At 39.3% G+C, this 25,541-nt stretch overlaps 1 protein-coding gene across 6 annotated transcripts in view; it reads left to right on the plus strand.

Moving 5' to 3' along the window:
* Mgat4a (alpha-1,3-mannosyl-glycoprotein 4-beta-N-acetylglucosaminyltransferase a) overlaps positions 1-24,867 on the plus strand; it is a 71,731-nt gene extending 46,864 nt beyond the window's left edge. For 5 of the 6 annotated variants that reach the window (XM_065238824.1, XM_065238828.1, XM_065238826.1 and 2 more), the window contains 2 exons: positions 20,655-20,773; positions 20,838-24,867. In XM_065238824.1, coding sequence (XP_065094896.1) covers positions 20,655-20,773; positions 20,838-21,685 — 967 coding nt within the window. In that variant the 3' untranslated portion in view covers positions 21,686-24,867. The remainder of the gene's footprint in view (positions 1-20,654; positions 20,774-20,837) is intronic. The other variant, XR_010519162.1, reaches the window with a different exon arrangement.
* Positions 24,868-25,541: the final 674 nt, after the last annotated feature.

The following is a 25,541-nucleotide window of genomic DNA, read 5'->3' on the forward strand; positions in this document are numbered from 1 at the left end:
GGAATAACATCAGCAATAAGCGCCGGGTACATGAATAAATTGTATAATACCTGTAGAAAATTAACATCGTATAGCACATGTGCATACGTCTCTCTCTTCCAAACAGCCGCTTGGAAGTTTGCTTTTACCATTGGTGCTGACGATCAGTAGGCACATGGTGTATTACGCGCGCGATTTGGTTTACGTGGTGACTGGTTTGAATAGTTTAGACTTGTGATATCAGTGAGCTGATGAGCTGTGGTTCCTAAAAAATGAACCGCGGGTCATCAGCTCACTTTAGAGAATCGGGTCTATAGAACAGCTCGGGAGCGGATCGCCCATCTCTAATGTCTTCATTCGGGCAATGGAATGAATCAAATCCATTCATTAGTACCATTCGGATGGAAAGAAGAAGACAATCAAAAAAAGCATTGAGCTATCCCAATATTGTCAAAAGTTTTATGATATTCGAAGATTCTGAAAACTGCTCAACAGTCGATAACTGCAATGCATTGGAAGAACTTATGGAAGCTGTCAACGAAGTTGAAGAAGATTTTGCTAGTGATGATAGCAGTGCCGAATAATAAAAAATGTACAATATCGAGAAAACAATAAAAAAGATTGAAATTAAATTTATACCGTTTCTCCCAGTTATTTTTTTTTATTAAAGTCACTTAAACACTCTTGGGTCATTCGTGACTTGTCCGGGGTGAGATTTGAACTCGTAACTTTGGCGCGAGAGGTACGGATGTTAACCACTACTCCGGAGTCGTACCCGCAAAAGTTAATTTTAATCCACCCATTTTCACTCATTCTGCTACCTATCTTATAACTGAAATAAATTAGGAAGAACGAATATAACCATTCATTGAAATGGAAGCTATGTTGTAAAATTCACAATATGTTGTCCGTAAGTAAATGTTGCAGAAAAAGACTTGAAAATATTATCATTAAAGATCAATTTAAAACTAAGCCCTTATCAAACGTTGTTCGTGAATCATCAAAATGTGTTCCTCGTCCCTTACCATTACCATTACAACCATTCAACATCTTACATTGAAGCAAAAATGAAGAAAATATTTTTGTTCGCTTGCTTGTATGGAAATTTTCCATAGTGTCTTGGTGGGACCAGCATTGCACTGAGGTTTATCGTAAAAAGTCCAACGCGTTTAAGCTTTTCCGGAACGTGGAACACCCGTACATTTTGAAGCGTACTTGGCATTTGAACGCGAACTCAAGAGCCTCATTAAAGCCAAGAAACGCGGATACTGACGGCAATTCGTGGACGGATTATCGCGCGAAACGTCGATGAATACGCTTTGGTACTCGGCGTGAAGAATGTGTAACCGGTCTTCAAACAACGAGAGTGAGGAGTACTAGAATCGTTGGATTCTCAAGTTCACGCGAAAAGTGTGTCCTGATTCCGTGCCGGCACGGATTCCTCGCGAAACGACGAACGACGAGATTAGCCAGCCTTTTTCAATGGTGGAGCTCTCAATCGTGCTCCTTTCGTGTGGCAATTCGGCTCCGGGGGCTGATAGGATCAAGTTCAACTTGTTGAAGAACCTCCCAGACGTCGCTAAGAGGCGCATGTTGAACTTATTTGGTCAGTTCCTGAAGCTCAATATTCTTTTCCTTTGTTTAACATCGGTCTCTGTTCCGCAATCTAGTGCCAATCACCGACGGACATCGATTGCCATCCATTGACGGCAACCGAATGTGCAGGAAGGCAGCTTCCACACCTGCGTAGGATATCGCACCCATTCACAACACACATGGGCCGGGACCAACGGCTTTACTTCCCTTCCGAAGGAAGACGTGACCAGAGATTTTTATGCCTCAGAAAAATCCCACCGACCTCGGCTGGGATTGAACCCAGATCCATTGGGGTGTGTCAGAAAGTAGTCACGCTTACCACTACACCACCGGCGCCGGCTTTGAAGCTCAATATTGTCCCGGATGATTTGAGGCGAGTGAGAGTTATAACCATTAAAAAGTCTGGCAAACCCGCGTCAGATTACAACTCGTACCGACCCATCGCGATGTTGTCGTGCATTCGAAAATTGTTGGAGAAATGATCCTTTTTCGCTTGGACAAATGGGTTGAGACGACCCAGTTTGGTTTCCGTAGGGGCAAGGGAACGAACGACTGTCTCGCCTTGCTTTCCACAGAAATTAAGTTGGCTTTTGCTAACAAAGAGCAAATGGCTTCTGTGTTCTTGGATATTAATGGGAGCTTTTGATTCAGTATCGGTTGAAGTCCTTTCAAACAAACTCCACGCTTGTGGAGTACCTGAAGCGGAAATGCCAACAAAGGATCTATTTTCTCCGTACAATTACCGGAACGTGGTGGGGAGCCCATCCGCAAGATCTTCTAACGTTGTACCGGACAACGATTTTATCGGTTTTAGAGTACGGTAGTTTTTGCTTCCAGTCGGCGGCTAAAAAGCACATCATCAAACTGGAACGTATCCAGATCGCTGTCTTGGTATCGCGTTAGGATGCATGCATTCGACTCATACGATGAGTTTCGAAGTGTTGGCGGGCATGTTGCCACTCTCTGATCGGTTTTCGGAATTGTTCCTCAGGTTCCTCACCCGTTGTAAAATTATGAACCCATTGGTGATTGCAAACTTTGAGAAGCTTCTTGAGCTTAACCCTCAAATTCATTTTATGTCATTGTACTCAACCGTTTATAGTTCCCTACATCTTTAATGCTCTCTTCTCACTGTTCTTCGAATGAGAGGATTTATCGTTTCCGCTCTTCTCTTATCGAAAGTGGTGTCTTCCATTTAGCCACCACAACTCCTCCTTCCTTAAGTGAGTTATCTAACTTTCTAATTCAGCATCGTAATAAAATTCATCAAGGAAAGACAAAACAAATTAACTTCGATAAACCCTATAGCTTACTAATAATACACATAGTCTTCTTTTCTTCTCTTCTTCATTCGTCGATTTGATTTTCTGACCGGTTTCACTGCCTGCGAATGGAAACCTACCTCAAAAGCAGGAAACTCTTGAAAAACGAATGAATCCGCTGCAAATCCATAAAAATCCGAATCCGAATCGGAATCTTCATCTCTCCGTCGTTTGCTATGTGTTTGATTGTCTTGATCGCTGCACTGCGGAACAAAATCATCCCTGACCGGAGACGAATAGTTCCCGCATCCAGCCAAACCTGAACAGGCTGCTTCTCCCCCTTCAATTTGAACTTTTGCGTTTCTACGGTCATTGTTGTTGCTGGTGGAAGGTCGTGTTGAGTCTGAACCCAAAATCTCTTCATGAAAAACAACTCGTTTCCGAGCTCGATGATGAGAATCGGGTGGGACCTTGATTTGTCGCCTATGGGCAGATATCACTCTGCCACCAAGCGATACCTGCAAAATATTTGGAGAAACGTGCATTAGAAAAGTCGTAGGTAGCCACTGTCTAAGATCTGTTGTATTTGGATTTTTATAGTATATCAGATCTCCTTTGCGCAAGTTGTTAAACAGATTAGAAGTGTTGTCATTCTTTACAAAAAGCGCGTTACGGTTATCATCAATTGTGTTCTGTGTCAAATGTTGTTTAAAGTTGTGTTTTGGATTAATTAAGTCAAGTGTTGTTGTTGGTCTGTACGATAGAAGGCGTTCTGAGGGAAAACATTCATCTTTTTATAAACATATGTTTCTATAGTTCATCAGAAAGTAGTAGATTTGCTCCTCCGTATCTAACTTGCGGATTTCAGGATCCAACAGGAACTTCTTAAAGACATCTTTCACCAGGCGAACCATCCTTTCCGCCTGGCCGTTACTCTCAAGATGGTATGGAGGGCTTTTCATCACGATGACTCCTTGTTTCTCGAAAAACTTGATGAAATAATCCGAGTTGAACGGTGGGCCACCATCCGTGACCAAAACATCTGGTAAACCATATCTCGCAAAAATACCAATGAAGACCTTAATAACTTTCTTATGGTCTGTACCAAACCTCATCAGCTCGACTTCTATCCATTTGGTATAGCTGTCTACTATTACCAGAAACACTTTCTTATCAAAATGGAAAAAATCAGCATGTATCCTGCTAAAAGGTTTATTTGTCGGAATCCATGGTGAGTAGGGTGGTCGTCTGGAAACTGGATTAATTTCATGACAAATACGACAAGATTTAACGAAATTTTCCACATCGGCATTCATTCCAAACCAATATACGGTTCTTCTGGCAAGCTGCTTGATTTTGTGTATTCCCGAATGGTTTCGGTGGAGTAATTTTAAGACATCTCTTTTCATTGTTTCCGGTATAACCACTCTATCTTGAAACAGAATACAGCCTTCAACTTCTTCCAGGTCTTGGTAGTGTGAATAAACGTCTGCAAAACGTTTTTCCAGTCTTTCTGGCCATCCATTCCGTAAATATTCCATTACTTTTAATAAAAATTCGTCATATTTGGTTTCTTTTGCAATTTGTTTATAATTGATGGGAAACTTGTCTGTAAAATTCAAGCTTTTCACAAACGCTCTATCCAATTCCATAGGTACTTCCTGAGCAATGGGAAAACGCGAACAAAAATCCGCATTGCCCATTCTGTTAGACGGTCTGTAGACTATATCGTAGTCATAAATGGAAAGTTCAAATACGTAACGCTGTAACCTTGTAACTGACATCGAATTTCTTCCCTCTTTTCCAAAAGTGCCAATTAAAGGCTTATGGTCCGTAAAAATTGTGAATTTCTTTCCATACAGGTACTTATGAAATTTCTTAACCGTACTTACAACCGCCAATGCCTCCAAATGAAGAATTGGATACTTCTTTTGTGCTTCATTTAGAGAGAAAGATGTGAAACAAATTGGCCTTTCTTCACCATTAATTGCGTGAGCAATTACACCACCCAAACCATAGTAACAAGCGTCCGTTACTACAATTAATGGTTTATCAGGGTCAAAAAATTCCCATACATTTTACTTCAAAAGAAAAAGTTTGCATTGATTGGAAACTTTTTCCCATTCTGCATTCCATTCGTATTTTACATCCTTTTTTAAAAGTCCGTACAAAATTCTTATGCGAGAAGATAAATTTGGAATAAACTTCGAATAATAAGTTAATAATCCCAAAAACGCCTTTAATTCTGACACATTACGTGGAGCTTTCGCTTCACTAACCGTCTGAATTTTTTCGGGACACGGCAGAAGACCATCTTTAGTCAAAACATGACCTAAATAAGGCAATTTACTTACAAAGAACTTGCATTTCTTTAAATTAACTTTAATATTAGCTCTAGCTAACCTTTCTAGAACCAAATAAAGCTTCTTTTGGCAGTCTTGCAAATCTTTCCCAGCAATAAGAACATCGTCCAGATAGCAAAAAACATTTTCCAAACCCTGCAACACTTGGTCCATGACCCTTTGAAAAATTGCAGCGCTAGATGATGCTCCCTGTGGGAGCCTATTGTACATATATAATCCCTTGATTGTGTTTATTACCATGAACTTTCTAGACCTTTTTGATAATAAAAGCTGCGAGTAAGCTCCAGTCAAATCCAAAGTACAAAAAACTTTCGACCCCGACAAAGCAGCAAACAAATCTTGAGGTAATGGCAAAGGGTAGGTGTTCTGTATAATAACCTTATTAATAGAAACTTTACAATCTATTACAAGTCTTATACTTTGATCCTTCTTTAAAACAACTACAACCGGTGAAGCCCACTCACTTGCTTCCACCGGTGTTATAATACCATCTTTTTCCAATAAATCCAAATGCTCTATCACTTTGGACCGCAATCTCAAAGGCACTTCATACGCTTTCTTGAATATAGGCGTATCATCTTTCAGGGCAAGGTTTCCCTCAAAACCCACTATCGGTTTGGATAAATTCTTATCAAAACATGCTGAAAACTTACTCTTTATCTTATCTATTGTTTCATCCTCTGTAAGTACGTTCACACGTTGCTTTGATATCGATGAACCAGAAAACATGTTTCTCCATCCTCCGTAGAATAAATCGAGCCAAGTACGCCCCATCAGTGGGACGAAATCCTTATCACAGCGAAGCACCACCAAAAATAGTTCCTGTTCCATTCCGTTAACTTGCACCATAACTCGAACTTTGCCCAGAACATGCAGCCTGTTCCCGTCGATTACAAATAACCTTTTGTTACATATCTCCAGCGGACAAACCTTGAAGTTTCTCTGGTAAAGCTCTTCCGATACTACGCTTTCGGCAGATCCGCAATCTACCTCCATCGTCATTTTACGCTTTTCTATGACTACTTCTGTATAACAGGGATCATTAACTCTACGTTTTGATGATATCATCATGCAAGCCTTATCTTCTTCGTCCGAATCGGTACTCAATTCATCTTTTAGCCGTTTAAAAAGACCGGAAGTATTTTCGCTCATTGTAGGTTTGGAAGAGTCAATGAATTTTACGTCATTCCGAAATTTGCGAGGGCTTTTACGCTTGAAGCGAAAACAAAATTTCTTTGTGTGTCCTTTTCTGTTACAAAAAGAACACACAAAAATTTTCCTTGAACTTCTGTCCCGACTACCGCTTCTAGACGCGAAAGACCGATTGTGCTCTCTGTCCCTGCTACGACTCCTATCCTGGTAATTTCTTTTGGTCGGTGAACGTACAACTCGACGCCCTAATCTGGCAATCACGCTTCCTTTTCGATCATCATCCCTGTCCATGAAACGCGTTCTATCAGTAGACAATTCTTGAGTGACAATAAGTTTTACAGCTCTTTCGGAAGTCAAATCATCCTCGTCGAAAAGACGTTTCTGTAACTGGCGATCGTATACGCCAATCACTAGTGCGTCACGAATTGCGCGCTCTTTAAAGCCCCCAAAATCACAAAGTTCTGCTAATTGTTTGATTGCGAGAACAAAATCCTCCGATTTTTCATTTGAAGCCTGCCTGCTCGTCCAAAATTTATAGGTATGGATAACATCGGAATCCTTTTTCTCAAATCTCTTTTGCAGGGCCTCAGTTATTTGCTTATACGTTAAATCCTTTAGCTTTTGCCCCGGAAAAAGGAGCTTTAACTGGGTGAAAACTTCTGTTCCGCACACAGCTAAAAAGGATGTTTTATAACGATCCTCACCGTAGTTGTTATGCAAAAACTGCCACTCAAGCTGCTCTAGATACTGTGAAAAGGGTATTGTACCCGGAATAAACGGTTCGGTGGTCGTTGATAAGGACATCCCTTTTATTTATTAAGGGTGAAAGTAAAATATAAAAAAAAAATCGACATAAAAATTTACCCCTGAATCTAAATTTCAATAAACTTCACAAAATTCTAAAAAAAAAATCATAGGAACAAAAAAGGTTACATACCTTCCAATCCGATGCGACTGACGAAAACTCCCTGATACCGAGTAGCAATCACACGTACACAATCAGGCCAGAATTCCAAAATCGGCTTGAAAACACTAGCCAAATCACGCAGTGGCTTCCAATCACTAGTCAGCAGCAACAAAAACTCAATTCAACAGCAAAAGCAGCAAATGCGATTTGGGTGCCTTCCGGCACGAACTTCAGCAACAGCTGGGAAATTACAATGGACGTCGATGACCCTCACCGAAGGTCGTTGAACTCAGCGTCCACCAAGTTGTAAAAATCTTCTGCGCCGGCTGCAGGTCCAACGAAAGTGAAACGTCAAACAACACCAACGAGAGTCGCACGGTAAAATGGATTTATCGCTTTTACCACAGTATACTGCATATGTCGTCAAAGACGCTCTCAACAGCTGATGTGTTACTGTGTTGGTTTCCGTTGAATGGTGTTAAAGGGAGAGAAAAATGTAATTGTGTAAGACAATAAGCTCAAAGTACAAAAAACAATTGTTATGGAGTCCAAAGAAATGAAATTTAAAAGGCACTATTCCACAAAAGAACCTGAAATACAAAAGCACTAAAATTGCAAATCGTAATTTTTGGCAGAAAAAGATTATAAATCACTTCCTACTCAACCGCAGCAAAGCTAATTCCATTTCTTTTTATTAACTGAAAAAAAAAATCACTGAAAAACCGCATAGGACGGAAAATGATTGTTCAATTTTTACATTAATTGCTATTTTCCCGAAATCACACTTATCAAAGCACCACTCACGTCGAGAAAATCACGGGAAAAAATGGGTGAAACCATACGGTCGTGAACTTAGTGCAGAAAACTCTTTTTCTAAACTAATTTTCACCTCGTCGCCACTGAACTAATCCACCCTATAGTGGATTAACTTAGAAACCAACAAACTCACTTAATTAGCAAGAGGTAAAGGTATTCCTTCGAATTGGCAATAAACACAACTTTCAGGTTTAGATATCAGAATACTTCTAATTTATTTCAACGTTCGATCAACCGTTTATAGTTCCCTACATCTTTAATGCTCTCTTCTCACTGTTCTTCGAATGAGAGGATTTATCGTTTCCGCTCTTCTCTTATCGAAAGTGGTGTCTTCCATTTAGCCACCACAATTACCATTTTATTTTTACGGATAGTGTAGTATGCCATCTCTATCCAAGCAGCATTTACAATCAAAACAAACAAAATAAACTCACCCGGGCTGCAAAGCCAATGCTTGGGCAATAGAATGCAATTATGCAATTTTACACCAGTCATATGACGAATTGCTCGTACCAGAACTGCAGCACTCTCTCGTCCGTTTCCCACCCTTCCTGTGTGGATCGAAGGTCGTTCGCGCAGCAGGAAAGATTTCGAATGGCAACGCTGGGTGCGCAACCAAAATATATCCATTATTTCCTATATTGCTAGGCTAAGCAATTTGATGTCACTTCAGCCGTCTCACTCTATTAATTAATTACTCTTTCGAACACACAATGTATTGAAAACCAAACTGTATAAAAAGAAAGTATTATTCAATAAAAAACGATCATTATTATTCTGCAACTCAAACCTGCTGGGTTACCCCAGTTAGCTTATCGACTCTTCAGACAGTTAACTACAATCTTTCTCTGCGACCCTGCTGGATCCCTCCAGTCAGGCTTCGCGTCGAGTTGAGAAAGCAAAGTGCGCGTGCATTTGTAGGCATCAAATGTTAAAATGCCAAAATTGTCTCAGTTCTGTCCAGGCTATTCGCTCCATGAGGCCGGTAAAGCACTCCTCGTATTTTCTCATGAAAATACGAGACCTAAGTGCTTTATCTTTAAGATCTTCTGTCATCACCTTTGCGGACTCGCTTGCAAAGGTGGGCGCTATGGAAGGCGATATTTACGATCGACAAATCGCCTACGATGAATTTTTCTTCATTTATCGTCACTCGCCAGCTGGCAACAGAAATGTAGTGAAGGGTGCTTCGGATGATGGCTATATTCAATCATCCCTAAGGTGTCGAAGATTCCTCGGTTCAAAGGGTTGGAGTGGGTCGAGACTTCATTCTGGCTAGACGCGATCTGAAGTATATGAGACTTGTTCGGCTATCTAGGTGTCATCAGGAGGAAGCAGTCGCCTATACCAGACCATCGGTCACTCACCGTTGACCACTACCAGCGGTCGTCATCTTCGGCTACCTATACACGCACTCCATAGGCGAGCCGGTCATGCAGGTTACTTTCCCGTCGATGATAAGTTAGTGCATGCAAGACCACACGACGAGTATCATCCACCGTTCGATCGCGCGCGTAGGGATGAAAGGATCGCAATTTTTAATTTGTTTGTGTCGTTATTAGATTAAGAGTAAAAATAAATTTAAAATCTAAACAGTAGTGTTTGAGTGCAATAAACTGTTGTTGTTCTTTATGTAATTTCGTGTGTGATTGCAAATCCGAGAAATTGCATGCTAAGGTTGAACCCAACCCATTTTTGTAAGTTACATCCAAACTTTACTGATTTTGACGGGGAGTCGAACATGATCCTTCGAGCCGGATTTGGGCGTCAATAGGGATCCGCCCGACCAATACGAGATACGTGCCATCCTGAGAAGTTTACATGGCGGTCGCGCCATTGGACCTCTTACATGCTGCTATTGTTCAATTGTTCAGATATGGTATGGCGAGTGCGCCATGCATGCAGTAATAATCAACAATACAAGGCATTTTCAGTGCGGTTTCAATAACTTACATTCTGTAAATTGGTCTACGAGATCGTTTTTTTTTTTGTATAGATGTTCTGGACGTTTTTCCTGTGGTCATCGAGTTGCTTTGGAACGGACCACTGAGAGTAAACTACGGCCGCGAGGATGCACTCTAGTTTGCCATTGGGTTGGTCGATAGTCCCGGGATCAGTTCACCTCTTCCAGACCGGTCGATGATCAATAGAAGCAGCCATCGCAGATAAAAATTCATCCCACCGAACGACTGGAATTCCTTCAACTCGATTTGCAACATTCAAGCCGAGAGAGGAGGCGATTTGAATTTAAAAATACAAGGCAAATTCTTCCTGTAAACAGGTGATTAAGATTCCAATCCTTTTAGGCAATTTAGCACGGGCTACGCGGTGTTTTGTTTTGTTTTGTTGTTTTTTTTTTTGTTTTTCGTTTGCTTCGACTAATGCTTTCGTATCCAACTACCAATCGCTTTGTAAGTTACATCCAAATTTTACTGATTTCGACGGGGAGTCGAACAAAACTTATTTATGTTTTCTAACCTTAGATTGTAAGTTTGATTAACCTTGTGTTTAGTTTGTATTTTGTGTGTGTATGGGTTTTTATTTTTAATGTTAGCTTTGTAATAATAGTAGAATTGCTGATATCAAGGTGCATAGGAATAAGTTCATGTTTTAGGAATAATGCAATAATTGTATCGTAAATCGTATTTCAAACCTCCTTCTCGCTCTCCCCATCCATGAAACTGTAAATCTCCACTAACCTCGAGATGACCGCTAGTACTCGGTTCAATTCCTTTAACTTTAGATTTTAACTTTAGATTTAAGACATTAATAATGTATAACGCAATTTTTTCGGCTCTTTAAAGTTTATTCGATTGAGCCTGTACAAATAAATAAATTTACAAAAAAAAATCAAATTTCCTAAATACCACTTCTCCTGGCAGTATCGCCATGACATGGTATTCGAAAGTATTGACGCTCTGACTTGCGATTGTAGAATAATTGCATGTTTCAGTTTCATTAGTTTAAATAATTAACCAATTGCGCTGATAGAAAGTCCTATGTTGCTATTTTCATTCGATAACTTCCTGTTATTTACAAATTGACCCGACGACATGTGACAATAGTCACACGCAATAGTCTGCTAAGCTATGTATACAATAATTTCATTCACTGCTCCGTCTGCGTGCGTTGTTGATCGCCTTGCGCTTGACCTAGTAAACAAGTTCATTGGATTTGGGATTTCTTAGGAATGTTTTTTTGAGACCCGGTGTAAATGTTTAAAATACATTTCTGTCATTTTGATTTACAAGTTTGTTTTTCGTTTATGTTGGGCATCAACACTATTAACGGAAATGATTGCGTCTTAATCAAACTGATTTTCAATTGGTTTGCGCATCCACCACAATCTGCTCCTTTATTTGCTTTGCCTGGTAAATATTCAATGTCGAAGTCTTTTCTTCGAGATCTAGCCTCATTCTTGTAAGTTTAGAAGTAGGCTTTTTCATGTCAAATAAGTAAACTAATGGCTTGAGGTCCGTTCTAACCTTAAATCTTCGGCCATCAATATAAAGTTTAAAGTAGTCAATTGCCCGATGAATGGCAGTTAACTCTTTTTTAATTACTGGTTTAGACTTTTACCTTTAGTAATACTTTTGCTAGGGAATGCAACTGGCAAATCACTGTTTCCATGTTGTTGCGAAAGAATTGCACCACAAGCGAAATCTGACGCATCAGTGGTTATCATAAAATCTTTAGAAAAATCTGGATATTGATGGAATTTGGGAGATATAATATGATTTTTCAATAATCTAAAACTTTGTTGTTGTTCACTGTTCCAAACAAATGATATACCTTTCCTTGATAAATGTTTCAATGATTTTACTATATCTGCAAAGTTAGGTACGAACTTGCGATAATAATTACAAAACGCTACAAACCGACGAACCTCGTCTTCATTTGTCGGTACTGGGCAATTCTTGACAATTTGAAACTTTGAATCATCCGTTAAAATACCGGTATCAGCAATGTTGAGACCTAGGTAAGTGACCTCAGTCCTATAAAAATTGCATTTTTGAGGATTTAATTTCAAATTATAATGTCTTAATCGCTGAAAAACTTGTTGCAGATTATTTAGAAGATGATTAGGGGAACATCCAGTTTCCACTATGTCATCGATATAAACAAATGCACATTCGGTCATCAGTCCAGCCATAGCGATATTCATCATTCGCTGAAAGCTGTTAGGACTGATATTGTATGTATGTATGATCTCGAAGATCTTGTCTTGTATGCAGCTCCACAGCAAGTTCAATTTGACCTACACACTAAGATTTTTTTGCCGAGATGGGCACCACCGAGCAGCTCGGCATTTTATTTTGCTGGAAATTCAGCAAAAAATATGTTTGTTAGCTGAGATCTCGGCAAAATTCCCGTTTGTTAGCTGAGTCTCGGCAAGTTTTTCACTGAGATCCAGCAGAATAAAATGCCGAGCTGCTCGGTGGTGCCCATCTCGGCGAAAAAATCTAAGTGTGTACCGATCTGAATTCACAATATCGGTATGATTGATGAAGGGCCAAAAACGGAGGGGTGGACCCGTAAGCAGAGGCACTTACGTGAAATCCACGGGAATTTAAGAATCTCCTTCCAACGATACGATCTAATAAATTGAATAACGCAATTCACAATACTTAGGTTTGCTAAGAAGGGTGCGTCAATCGCACTGAAACTTTTGGAGTAGAATTCACACCACCACAACCGAATGGGTAGGATAACGAAAATGCTAGTATTTCCCTCCTAGACTCCGGCTGTCCATCATACCATCGTCCAGTTTCAGTTTGAATGATACCCTGATGCTCCCTCCCAACCCAGTATTTATTTATATAATAAAAGTTTTTGTAGTGAAGAAATGAAATATATCAGAACATTAAATATGAAGTAATGAAAATAAATTTATATGGATAAATTAGTTGATATTCTGCAATGAAAATAATAAATATTTTACATGCAATAAGATGCAGCTCTATGTCTCCTGAGCTCCCAATATAATTATTTGGTGGATTTAATACTGAAATTTCAAGGTTATGTTATGCAAATAAATATTTTTTAGCTCGAATGATACTTGTTATTTTTCAAGAATAATATAAAATAAAATGGAAATCCAATCTCATCTCAGGGGACACCCCTCACCATCCCTCTCCAAAGGGGGAGTTTGGTAAAGAGAGATGAAAAAACCGATTTGTACCTTCCTTAAAAGTTGTCCTAGCTCGCTTGTCTAACATCTATACACAATCTTCACACTGCCGTACTCTAACGGAACTATCAACTCTATGCTTTCATCTACTCCATCTATCGTATAAAAATTACCACTACAGTCTGTTATTTGAAATTAGCATCTTCAACTAAATATAACGAAGTAGCTGGAGTCAAGATTTGGTGTTAATTCCCCATGGAGCATCCCATTTGTACTCTCTCGCCTTCCATTAATTTGCAGTTTTCTTTTGCTTGCAATCTTCTGCTACTCTGCTAAAATAGTATGTAAAAAACCTGAGCTTAAAATATTCATTTTTTTTTCAAATCTGGGACCAATCTGATGCGCAAAACTTTTTCATTCAAAACTTTTTCATACAAGCGTTTGTACAAAACGTCTTCCGTTTCGAGATTCGCAATGTGACCCCTGATACTTAGCTGATTTCCTTTCGATTCCTTCACCAGTCCAAAAACTCTGAGCAGGCAACGATTCCACATTGTTTCGAGGAAAATAAGTGGGGAGAGGTCATTCGTTTTCATCAAAAAACACTCCTATGGACGATCGTGGTGTTAGTGTCATCTCGAACTGACCCGGGAGGATGGTATTGGTGCCGACTAGCCGTCAACGACGGTTCGCGCACAAAAGGAAACATCAACAGGCAAACCACAGCGAAAACGCCATACAAGTGAAATGACGTCCCCGGAAGGATTCATTCATGATTTTCGTCCAGGATCGGGCACTTTCCCGGGGAAATTTAACACTTTCCACTGAACCGTTAGTAGCACTTCACTTTCACACTGTGTAGTAGACATCCACAAATCTTGATACAGTACAAGAATTTACTGCATCAGCAGAAACGTGTCGTTCCAGCATACCAATTCATCAGAATTACAGTCCGACTTGCGAATCCGTAATATGACCGGTTCACACGGTAAATACAGCACATACTTAAGCCAGGCCGCGAGGTTCTAATTTGCAAACGCAGCATAAGCTGCATATGCACTTTCCTTGTCTTTATATAACATACACCCATGTACACTAGCTGACTCCAAACCTAAAAACATTATAATAAACACTCTGAGTTGAATCGTCAAAGCGTTCGGTAGTTTTATCCGAAAGTCATGGTCCTCAGGTCCGAACGTATCAACTGGTTCCGACCGGATTCGATTCCATTTGAACTCCACTCACGAACTGTGATAGCTGTTAGGACTGATATTGAGTTCAAAAGGCAATCTTTTAAATTGAAATTGTCCATGGGGGGAGGTATAAGCTGTTTATTTTCGTGCTTCATTTTCTAATGGAATTTGGTGAAAACCAGCCATTAAGTCAAGAAAACTAAAATATAGCTGGTCTGGAATTGTATCAATACGTGGCAGTGCCATTCCTTTTTAATTAAGCTGTCGAAAATCGACTACTAGTCTCCATTTTCTTGTATTGTCATCCGATTTTTTGGAACTAGAAGAATCGGAGAATTGAAAAGTGAGACCGATGGTTCTATTATATCGTCATTAATTAACTTTTGTATTTGCGTTTTTATTTCATCCGATTGGGAATGAACCTGATTGTTGTTCGGTATTCAGACCGGAACATTATTTTGTAAAGTTATATTTTGTGAATAGAAATTGTTGCTCTTCTGAATACACCAGGGTGTATTTCCTGTGTAGTACTATTAAATCTTCATATATTGAAACATTAGGAATACTTCTAACTACTTCACATCTAGCAGGTATTGTGAAAACATTATTTGTATTATCCTCGATTGGTATTGAAACTATGTTATTTCCTGAATTAAAATTGAGTAGCCAATATTCATAGTCAATGTTACATTTGAACTTGACTAGAAAATCCCGTCCGAGTATACCGTCGGTTGGTATGAGAAAATTATCGTTAGCTTTAAAAATAAATCTATCATCTTTTTAATCTAATAAATTCTTTTGGAGTTATTTTTTCCCTTTCTTATATTGCTATACTCTTTATCTATATTTGTTTTTATTTCGATAAGTCAAATTATTAGATCAATTCATCCCAAAAAGTGATGGTTTCGGTGCTAATATTTTTGTCTTCATAAAAACGGCTTTTATGGATGTTCAGGATCTTCCTGGTGTACCATTTCGTGGTCCCAAAGGTCCATTTTCCATCTAAGCGTTCATATTCCGGTCACAACTCCAAATTCGTTTATGAGTGGTTCCGCAAACTCATGGATCAGTCTCATGAATTGACAACTTTTGCGGATGTTCCAGATCTTTCGGTGGACCATCGTATAGTCCCCAGAGTCCAAATTCTTGTCAAAACTCCGAATTAATTGTAAAAAAAGACGTTTATGAAAGGTTTAAACAAAAACACGGAGCTCTAGGATCAGTTTCATGAATTAATCACTTTTCAGGATGTTCCGGATCTTCCGGTGAACCATTCCATGGTCCCCAGAGTACATTTTCCGAACACAACTCCGAATTTATTGTGATAAGACGTCTATTAGTGGTTTCAAAAAATCCGTTCTAGTAGGATCTGTTTCATGAATTGAACACTTTTACGGATGTTCCGGATATTATAGTGGACCATTCCGTAGTCCCCAGGGTCAAATTTTCGGTCATACTCCGAACTCATTCTGATAAGACGTATATGAGTGGTTTCAAAAAATCCGCGGAGCTCTAGGATCAGTTTCATGAATTGACCACTTTTACGGATGTTCCGGATCTTCCAGTGAACCATCCCGTGGTCCCCAGGGTCCATATTCCAGTCACAACTCCGAATTCATTCTGATAAGACATTTATGAGTGGTTTCGAAAAAGCCGTGGAGCTCTAGGATCATTTTCATGAATTGACCACTTTTACGGATGTTCCGGATCTTCCGATGAACCATCTCGTGGTCCCCAGGGCCCATATTCCAGTCACAACTCCGAATTAATTCTGATAAGACGTCTATGAGTGGTTTAAAAAAAACCGTGGAGATCTAGGATCAGTTTCATGAATTGACCACTTTTATGGATATTCTGGATCTTCTGGTGAACAATCCCGTGGTCCCAGAGTCCATATTCCAGTCACAACTCCGAATTAATTCTGATAAGACGTCTATGAGTGGTTTCGAAAAATCCGCGGAGCTCTAGGATCAGTTTCATGAATTGGCCACTTCTACGGATATTCCGGATCTTCCACAGGATCAGACTTGTGTCCTACCGGAAACTGAATCGTCCCAAAAAGTGGCCAACTTTCTGCTTAACAACTTCTCAAGAGACATCAGGAAGATATCTCTTCAAATTGCAGTACAATCAGTGTTTGGTCCCAATTAGCTCTTATCCCATATGCTACGTGTATTCGTTAATGCCGGATCGACCGTACTATAGGAATCCACTGGCATCAGTACTATAGGAATCCGGCAAGAACGAATCCGCACTATAGGAATCTTGACTGTACATAAATATTTGTTATGTAAGCTGTTACAGAAATGCCTTTGTCCAAAATTTTCTAATTGTTTCGACCTTCATATTTCTCAGACTTCGAGTTTTAAAATTTTTATTTCTAAATTGTATTTTTATTGCATGATTTTTCAATCAATTTCCATATGAGATCTTTAACTTCACGTAATTTTAAGTAAAATTATTACAATCAAACACCAAAAATTGGGTTGTAGATTTTTTGTACACTAAGGCCATCCCTAATAAAAAATACCATACACGAGCGATAACCCAAATGATTGAACTATTCAACAAATAGTTTGGATGATACCCCGAACACGTTGGAGGCAAACCAGCCTCAGGCTGAAAGCCTCCTCAATAAAGATAAATCAATCAATCAACCCCGACGTGTTAAGCAAATTAACCATAACATTTGTATTAGGGATTATAAAAAAATTCAAAGTTTTTATCCCCTGGCTGTCGTACGCGTACGCATACGCATTCGTACGAAAATGGGAATAGCACAAAACGGGAACGAAAACGGGAATGGGAAATTGCTTACGTTTCGAACGAATCCAGTTCGTACGAAAACGGGAATAGAGGTGTATATGTGATCGCGAGTGTTTTCTTTCGCTACGGTTCCCGACAATTCATAGCCATAAAATAAGCTTTGTAACAAAGTCCGAAACAGTAGTTTGTATCAAAACGGATGCACAAGGTGCGTTTGAAGGGTCCGAACGCTGTTAAACAATGTATTAAAAATATCAAAATTTTCCAGGAAAAAATATAACATGCACGAAACGAAAATCAATTATTTTTTTCGTGTGTTTCACTTATACATTTTTGCCAAAACATCAGCCTTATACATTCCATAAGACAAATCACATAGGTCCTACAAGAATGCATAAAAGATATGTGTGATCGCTTATACATTTCATTTGACACATGATCTTTATTAACTTTTTGCAAGGCGTCTGCTTATTAGTTGACTTATACATTTTATGAATAATCAGCAATAGAAATTTGCCAAAAGGTATAAGGAGATTTCTATCCGTGCCTTTACAGTGTTCACTCAGCTGTCGATAGAAGCAGGCCACTCTCGATGTGTGTCGCGCGATCATCTGTTTACTCGACAGCAACCATTATTCATTAGCAGTTCTTTCTTCGTAGACTTTGGAAAGCAACAGTTTCCTGATAAGTGTGAGAGTGCTGGAAGCGCTCTGTCCCCCGTTAGCGATACTGCCATACAATGCAACTACTTCTGATGGAGGAAGCGTATTGGATAGCGGAAGATAAACTTTTTTTATTATGTTGTAACTTTTTTTGTTTTAAGATGCATTGTAGAGTGAACAAGAATATTCGGCTTTGTAAAGTTAATTCGATTAAGCCTTATGAAATAATTTATAAACAAAAAATACTGCCGTTAGTCCATATTCATATTTTTTCCTCAAAACTAACACGAAAGGGCCAAAATAAAATAAAAAAGTAGAAGGGTCTGTGCCTAGGGGCACGAATGGAAGCTTGACGTAGGACCGCTAGTGGACGAACAAATATGAACATTTTGTTCTTTTAATTGATCAATCATCAATTATCTTAACTCTTTCTGTTTTTTTATTTGTAAGCGTATCAAATTTGTAGCGTAGTAAATTTGTAAATAAATTTCAAAATGAAAGTTGATGAAGAGAATCCAAGGGACTGTCAACTTGAGTATTTTTGATTCATCTACCCGACTTTAAAAGGTAAATTTAGAATTTTTTGTTATTTATAAATTTTTAAGTTTTGTGCATTTTGGTATTGAAGAGTATTCAATTAACCCCTCACAGGATTTCCTTCCGAATTATATGAATGGGGCGGGGTGGAAAGTATCGTTTGTGCAGAATATGTAAAAAAGGAGGGACTTCGAGAGATTGAACTCGTGAGAGCTAATTTTCTCACAAATTTGATTTTATTGGTTTTCTGGGGACTGAATATACACTAGACTGATGCAAAATTTGACTTTTTCGCTCCACAGTGCTTAAATGGTTTCAAATCGGGTCCTGATTAGCCTCCAAAAGTTACAACTCATTTGGTTAGAAACAGACTTCGCACAAGCCATTTGAAGTTTACATGTTAATTACTATGGGAAATCTCAACTTTTTGTTCATTGCTTTCTAGTCTTTTTCCATATTGAGCTGCGAAACGGTTCGATAGCTATTCTTAAAGAAAATTTTCTCAGCTACAACTTTGCTGAAGATCGTTTCTATGTAAAACGAGACAGGAAAAAGTTATTATTTATTTAAGAGATTGATAAACTTATGACATGATCAAGCAGCTGCTCTATAGGCAACACTGTATTTTGCAGTGTGACATAGTAGCCATGATTTTTGTGTCCTATTCAACGCCCCAGAAACACCAATGTTGCCTGCTGAGCAGTTGGTTGAGCATGATCATAAGACATCAGCGCATTGAACCATTGATAACTTTAGATCCTTGCATTTAATCAAAAAGTGTTCTTGAGCAAAGTTGTAGCTGGGAAAATTTCCTACAAGTACAGTTGAAAGCTTTGGAAGCAGACCGATATGGTGAATTATTAGATAGACATGAACAAAAATCTTGGTCTTACCATAGTAATTCCCATACAAACTTCATCAGGTTTGTGCCATCTCAGTTTCTCACCAAATGGGTTCAAATTTTGAGAGGTTAGTCAGGATCCGATTTGGAATCGTTTAAGTATTGTGGAGCGAAAAAGTCAAATTTTGCATCAGTCTAATATACACCCAAAGCGAATTATTCCCACTTCTCTCAAATTCTATAACACTTCCTACCAGCGTGTTCTGGAAAATGGTCAGACGATGATTAATCTCACCAATACATTCGGGCCTACAATTCCACACCTTCTATAGAGACCAGGTTGAGCCTTGTTAGCTAGATGTTTGTGGGAACTGATGACCTTGACCAATGTCCAAATAATACTTTTTAACAAATTTTTGGTGGCCCTGAAAAGGATCGTTTTGTAGTGTTGGTTGAGTAATTCTGAGCTGGGTGTTCAACACGGATGAGGCTGTCGAGTTGTATGTCGTTTGGAGCGAGGGTGACACGCATGGAATAGATGACCGACCTGCAGCGACTCACGAAGAGCTACTGATTCCGATCCATAGCATAGCGGTGCAGCTTCTTCCTCCTTTGATGGTTGCTTTTGTGGGCTCTGCAGCTCGCTGCTTGCAGGCAGCCTTTCGTTATTACTGGAGAACAATTTTCAACGCCACACGCCGAAAGCACTGCTACTGCTGCTACTTATTTCGACGACCGAACACCACCACACAGTGGTGTGGTCGTTGGGAGCGTGTGGTTCTGAGTATGGCGATGAGTGTGCAAAATATTACGCAATTCCATCCTCCCTATTCGCACGCGCCCGAGGATCGGAGGCGAATGCCACTTCGACTGGTTTCGTCTACTTACTACTCTCTGATGACTGTGCTGGGGAAGCAGCATATGCATGTAGGTAATTGGTGGATTTGTTAGTTAATACGGCGCTTTTGGACAATGCTGGACATTTACCAGTTTTTCAATAGTTTCTTGTTGAAAATCAACATTTGGAAGCATTGTGTAGCCATATTTCTGATCGATTGGTGATAAAATTATTAAAATTGGACCAGGGGCAGCTGAGTTATTAACGTTCAAAATCTTTCTTAATTTGTTACATGTTCCATTTTCGGTTTTCACAAAGTGTACCCCCATATAGAAGTCAAAGACGTAGTCCTACGTCAAAATATGAGCCTAATATTTTTCGACAAGGTACAAAATTATCAATTGTTACGAAATTCTATGATCCACTCTAACTTTTTTGTATGGAATTGCTGTATGATGAAGTCTGAGTGTTTTTTTTTTCTCAAAACGATGCTCTGGAATATGATGCATTCTTCTTGCAAAGAATCATCACTCAAGATATTCATTTACCCCTGACAATAACAGGTAAAGAAGTACCGAAGTTCTATATGATTTATTTTTATTATCTTACAGACGAATAACAACAGTCATGAAGATGGGATTGACTTCGTCGTTACTAAGGCGCCGTAATTGCTTTTTGGCTTTTATACTTGTGTCAATACCATCTACAATATTATTTCTAGTTGCTACAGGTAAGATATTCAATTTGTTTCCTTAATTTATAACTAATCCATTTTTGTTTTAAATTTTCTATAGACTTTTCTGCTGAACAAACTATGTCGCAAAGAGTTGCTGAATTTCAAATGCGTATGCAGTATCTTGAATCCATGTATCGCGCTAAGCAAGAAGATGTGGCAATTTTATCACAATACCTTGGATTTACTAATCAAAATGGAGAAATTTCCAATATGACGATAAATTTAAATCTACTAGATGGACTAAGCGCTGATTCACGATCTATGATTCGTAACGCAACCGCCTCTGCCAAGTTGCCTGCAAATTTGAAGCTACCAACGGCCTTTCATTTTTTACCACATTTGCTTGATGATCCTGCATCCTTGAGACCAGGCTATTTACAAACGAGGAATAGACAAGGTGTGTCTATAGTGCTTGGCATACCAACGGTCAAACGTGAAAAACAATCATATCTGGTGGAAACCGTAGACAATCTAATAGCCAACATGGATGAAGAGGAACAGAATGATACAATGATCGTGATTTTTATTGGAGAATCGGATTTAGATTACGTATCAAATGTTGCAAATAGCATCAATACAAGATTCCCAACATCTATTGAGAGTGGTTTCATAGAAATTATATCTCCGGCCGCAAGTTATTATCCTGATATGACCAAACTACGTCTAACTTTAAACGATTCAACCGAACGGGTAAAGTGGCGATCCAAACAGAACTTGGATTTTGTATACCTTATGGCTTACGCTCAACCCAAAGGTGCTTTCTATGTACAACTAGAGGATGATATACTCACCAAAAAGGGTTTCATAACAATAATGAAAAAATTTGCCTTAGAAAAAACTGCAAAGAAAGAACAGATTCAATGGTTTGTCTTGGACTTTTGCCAGCTAGGGTTCATTGGTGAGTAATCAAGTGAAATCATTTAATCAAACTTAAATTGTATTTGTAAATGTAAATACAATAATATATAAATATATATATACACTGGAGTCGGTTTTTACGCAGAGGAAGCGTGCCGCATAAAAATAATCGCGTATATTTCGAAATTCTAAAAATCATATATATTTGTTTATTGAAAAATTCCACTGACAATTATTGTCTAAATGAATAAAACTTAAAATAAATAGTTACGGTCAATGGTACGGAAAAGGCCAAATAACCGAAGCCGTCAGCTGATACATTGAAGTCGAACATATAAAAGAAGTTGTTGAATTGCCGGCTGATTGCTTGAATTGACTCGTGTTGTGTATAATTTCGGCGCCGTGGTTTCAAAAACAGAAAGTCACGTTGACGAAGAGGGCATACATATTTATCTGAGACAGCAGTGTTGGACAGTCAATGTCACCCATAAGCAGCTTTCCAGCGAACATAACTCGAGCGACCAACCGTCTCACCTGGTTCGATTCCCAGGAGACGGCAACGCTCCTTGTACGGTGGCAAGTTCGTTGGGTCACGCCAGTTGAGGAAACGAAGAGCATATCTCACAAACTTGCGTTGAACGGATTCAATTCTAGTGATCCAGCTGGCATGGAAAGGGCACCAAACAACTAAACTTGACTCCAATAAAGAACGCACAAGCGAGCAGTAAAGTGACCTGAGGCATAGCGGGTCACGGAACTCGTCGGCAATTTTGAAAATAAAGCCCAATTATCGATTAGCTCTGGAGATGATGTCATTGTAGTGGATTCTGAAAGTGAGTCTGCAGTGAGCTCTACACAAACAAGACAGCGCTCGTAGAGAACATATTCGTTTGACTGATTGGTTCGATTTTTCGGTGATAGGAAATAATGTTACATTTTTCGATGCTAAGACTCATCAAATTTCTTGAGCACCAGTCAGCAAAAATACCAACATATTCTAGAGATTTCAACAGTCCGAGAGACTTTTAATAATTTTCGTCTGCATAGAAAACGCGGGATCCTGATGGTATCAGAACGGCGACGTCGTTTAAAAAGATCGAAAACAGTAGCGGTCCTATTTAGGTTACTGAACTCCCGAGTTGTTTGAGAAAACATCCGATTCCGACGTGCCAATCTTAATCTGTACATAGCGATTCACCAAGTAAGTTCTGAACCAATCCACAGTAGTTGACGAGACACCAAGTATCTCCAGCTTGGCAAGCAAGATATTATGGTCCACCGTGTCAAATGCAGCTTTTAGATCCATATACGCAGCATCGATTTGGATCCTGAATCCATGCATCGCAAACAGTTAAAAGTAAACTGCACCAGGTTCATGGACACGGAGCGCTTCGGGTAAAAGCCGTGTTGTTCTGTATCGATATAATTTTTGCAGCACGCGAACAGAGCATCATTTATAATAGTCTAGAACAGTTTTGAGCAGGCACACAGGTAGGTGATTCCACGATAATTTGCGACATTCTTTTTATCTCCTTTTTTGTAGACTGGGAACAGATAAGAAAGTTTCCAGCGGCAGGGGAACTCACATTGCTGTGCCGAGAGATTGAATAGCCTCGCAAGTGGAAGGCAGAGATTGGCTACACAACGTTTTAGAACTGATGACGGAATGCCGTCAGATCCGGCGGCGAACAAGAGCTTTAGTTTGCATGTTGCGGCTATCACCATATCTTCTGAAATGCGCGAAATATCGAAACTAAACACATCACGTGGCATCTCAACAGTAGCGTCCAGCATTTGTGTCGGCAAAGCAGAGAAATCATGGAACACTAGTTTGAAATGACGAGCAAACAAGTCGCATTTTCTTCTTTCGCTATTAGCCGAGTCATTCCCGAGAAACATGGAACAATGCAAACCCGGATTCCTTCCGTTTGGAGTTGACAAACGACCAAAATCTTTTCGGATTTATGCGAAGGGTTCCCTTCCGTGCGTCTCACGTGTCGATTATAGAGAAAACGATTGTAATTTCGATAACTTCGACTCGCAAAATTTAACAATCGTTTGTAGTACGGCGAGCGAGAGTTACAATACTTTCGGAGGGCGGCAGAGCGTTGACGTTTTAGCACGCGTAGGCGTGGGTTAGACCATGAAGGCTTTTGTGGGGGTCATCGTGATGGGACAGTGCGGAAAATAGCATCTTCCAGTGCAGCACTGAAAAAATCCACAGTATCATTCACGCTAGCGGCTTTTTCGATAAATTGCCCATCAATTCCGCAAGCGCATTGTTCAATGCAACATAATCAGCTCGGCGAAAGTCCAAAGAGTAGCACTCAGATGAAGAGCGAGATGATCAGTGTCGCGACCGGCAAGGAAACAGAAGTGCCCGGTAATGCGAAATCATTTGCCAGCAAACGTCTATTTCGGTTCGGAAAAGTATTAGCTTGTGTGAACCCGTAAAAGTTAAAACCGTCCAAAAGAGCACATCAAGCAACCGGCATATGCGAACGCAGTGGATCAGTTAATGATATGCCACTGTCTGTAAAGCGCCACTGCAAACCAGCTTGATTGTAGTCGTCAAATACGAAAGCGGGAGAGCAAGGACTTAATTGAGAAGAAATCGAGCCTAAAGATTCCACATGCTCACGGATGATCGTGCAGTCGTTTTTGTGGTCGGGAGCAGTAGATTGCGCTTACACGAATCTTGATTTGTGGAAGTTCTATGACAATCCACAGCTGTTCCACAGACTGGAAATGGGTGACGTACTTACGTAGCTGGCTAGTCTCGTTGATACTGCAATCAGGACTCCACCACCGCGCGATTTTATAATATAACACTTTTTTGATCAACTCTTAGCGAATAAAAGCAACTGTGCATGCTAAAAACCACGTGAATTCTGGAATCCACGTAAAAAACTAAAAAAATAAATCTATGCAGCGAATAAAGGCACCCGACCAGTTCCAGGTCAAATAAGATAATAAAAAAGAATAAACACTAATAATAATAATAATAATAATAATAATAATAAAGATTCCGCCTTCTCGATTTGCATGAAACTTTGCATAATATGTGTTATGCCATTTTGGATCTTTTAATTTGGCGTCATTTACATTTTTAGAGAAGTTCAGAATTATCTCACTACGCGGTTCTAGCACAAACGAAGTGACAGACGACTAACTGGCGAAGAAATCCATTAAAATAATGTGGTTCACTGTAATAGAATTTTCTTGGAAGCTTGTGCCATCAGCCACCAGATGGGTTAGTTTTTTTTTGTTTTGATTTGAACAAAGTTGATTTTGTGTACAATGATTCTTTGACAGTGTGCAAAGAGTGTATCATTTTGTCATTTTTTTTATGCATTTCAGTTTTGAGTAGAGTGAAAGAGATAGAACCAAAACATTCTAATACATTTGGTGAAAATACTGGTACAATCCAGTAGTAGTGTTGCCATGTGGTACAATCCAGTAGTAGTGGTGTTGCCATGTGGTACACTGAAAAATTGAAATAGCAGGTTAGTCACCAAAGTTTTCGAGCCGCTCCGTCTGTCACTTCGTTTGTGGTTCTAGTGTGCAAGCGAATTTCCTGAATATGATATATCTTGGGATCTTGGTCATATAGAAGGTCTCTGTCTTCGGCAAAGTTGTTCGGCAGGTCAAGCCCTATTTGTTGGTCGACAAAAATTCAATATTACGCGGTACTAGTGCAGAAGTGAATTTCCTAAATATTCTAAATGGGTTATTCCGTGCCAAGTGACCGAGAAAAACAAAATACAAAAAAATTGACCTCTTCCGATTTGGACCAAATTTGGAAGAGATGTTTATTTATTTTAACTTTTAAAATTCCAAATCCTTGGTCCAGGGGAGTATTTTCTATTGTTTTTGATTTTCATGAAAGCACTACTTTATATTT

The sequence above is a fragment of the Ochlerotatus camptorhynchus genome, unplaced genomic scaffold, assembly GCF_037179485.1.
Source record: "Ochlerotatus camptorhynchus isolate MF236.1 unplaced genomic scaffold, CSIRO-AGI_Acam_v1.1 ptg000984l, whole genome shotgun sequence".
NCBI lineage: Eukaryota > Metazoa > Arthropoda > Insecta > Diptera > Culicidae > Ochlerotatus > Ochlerotatus camptorhynchus.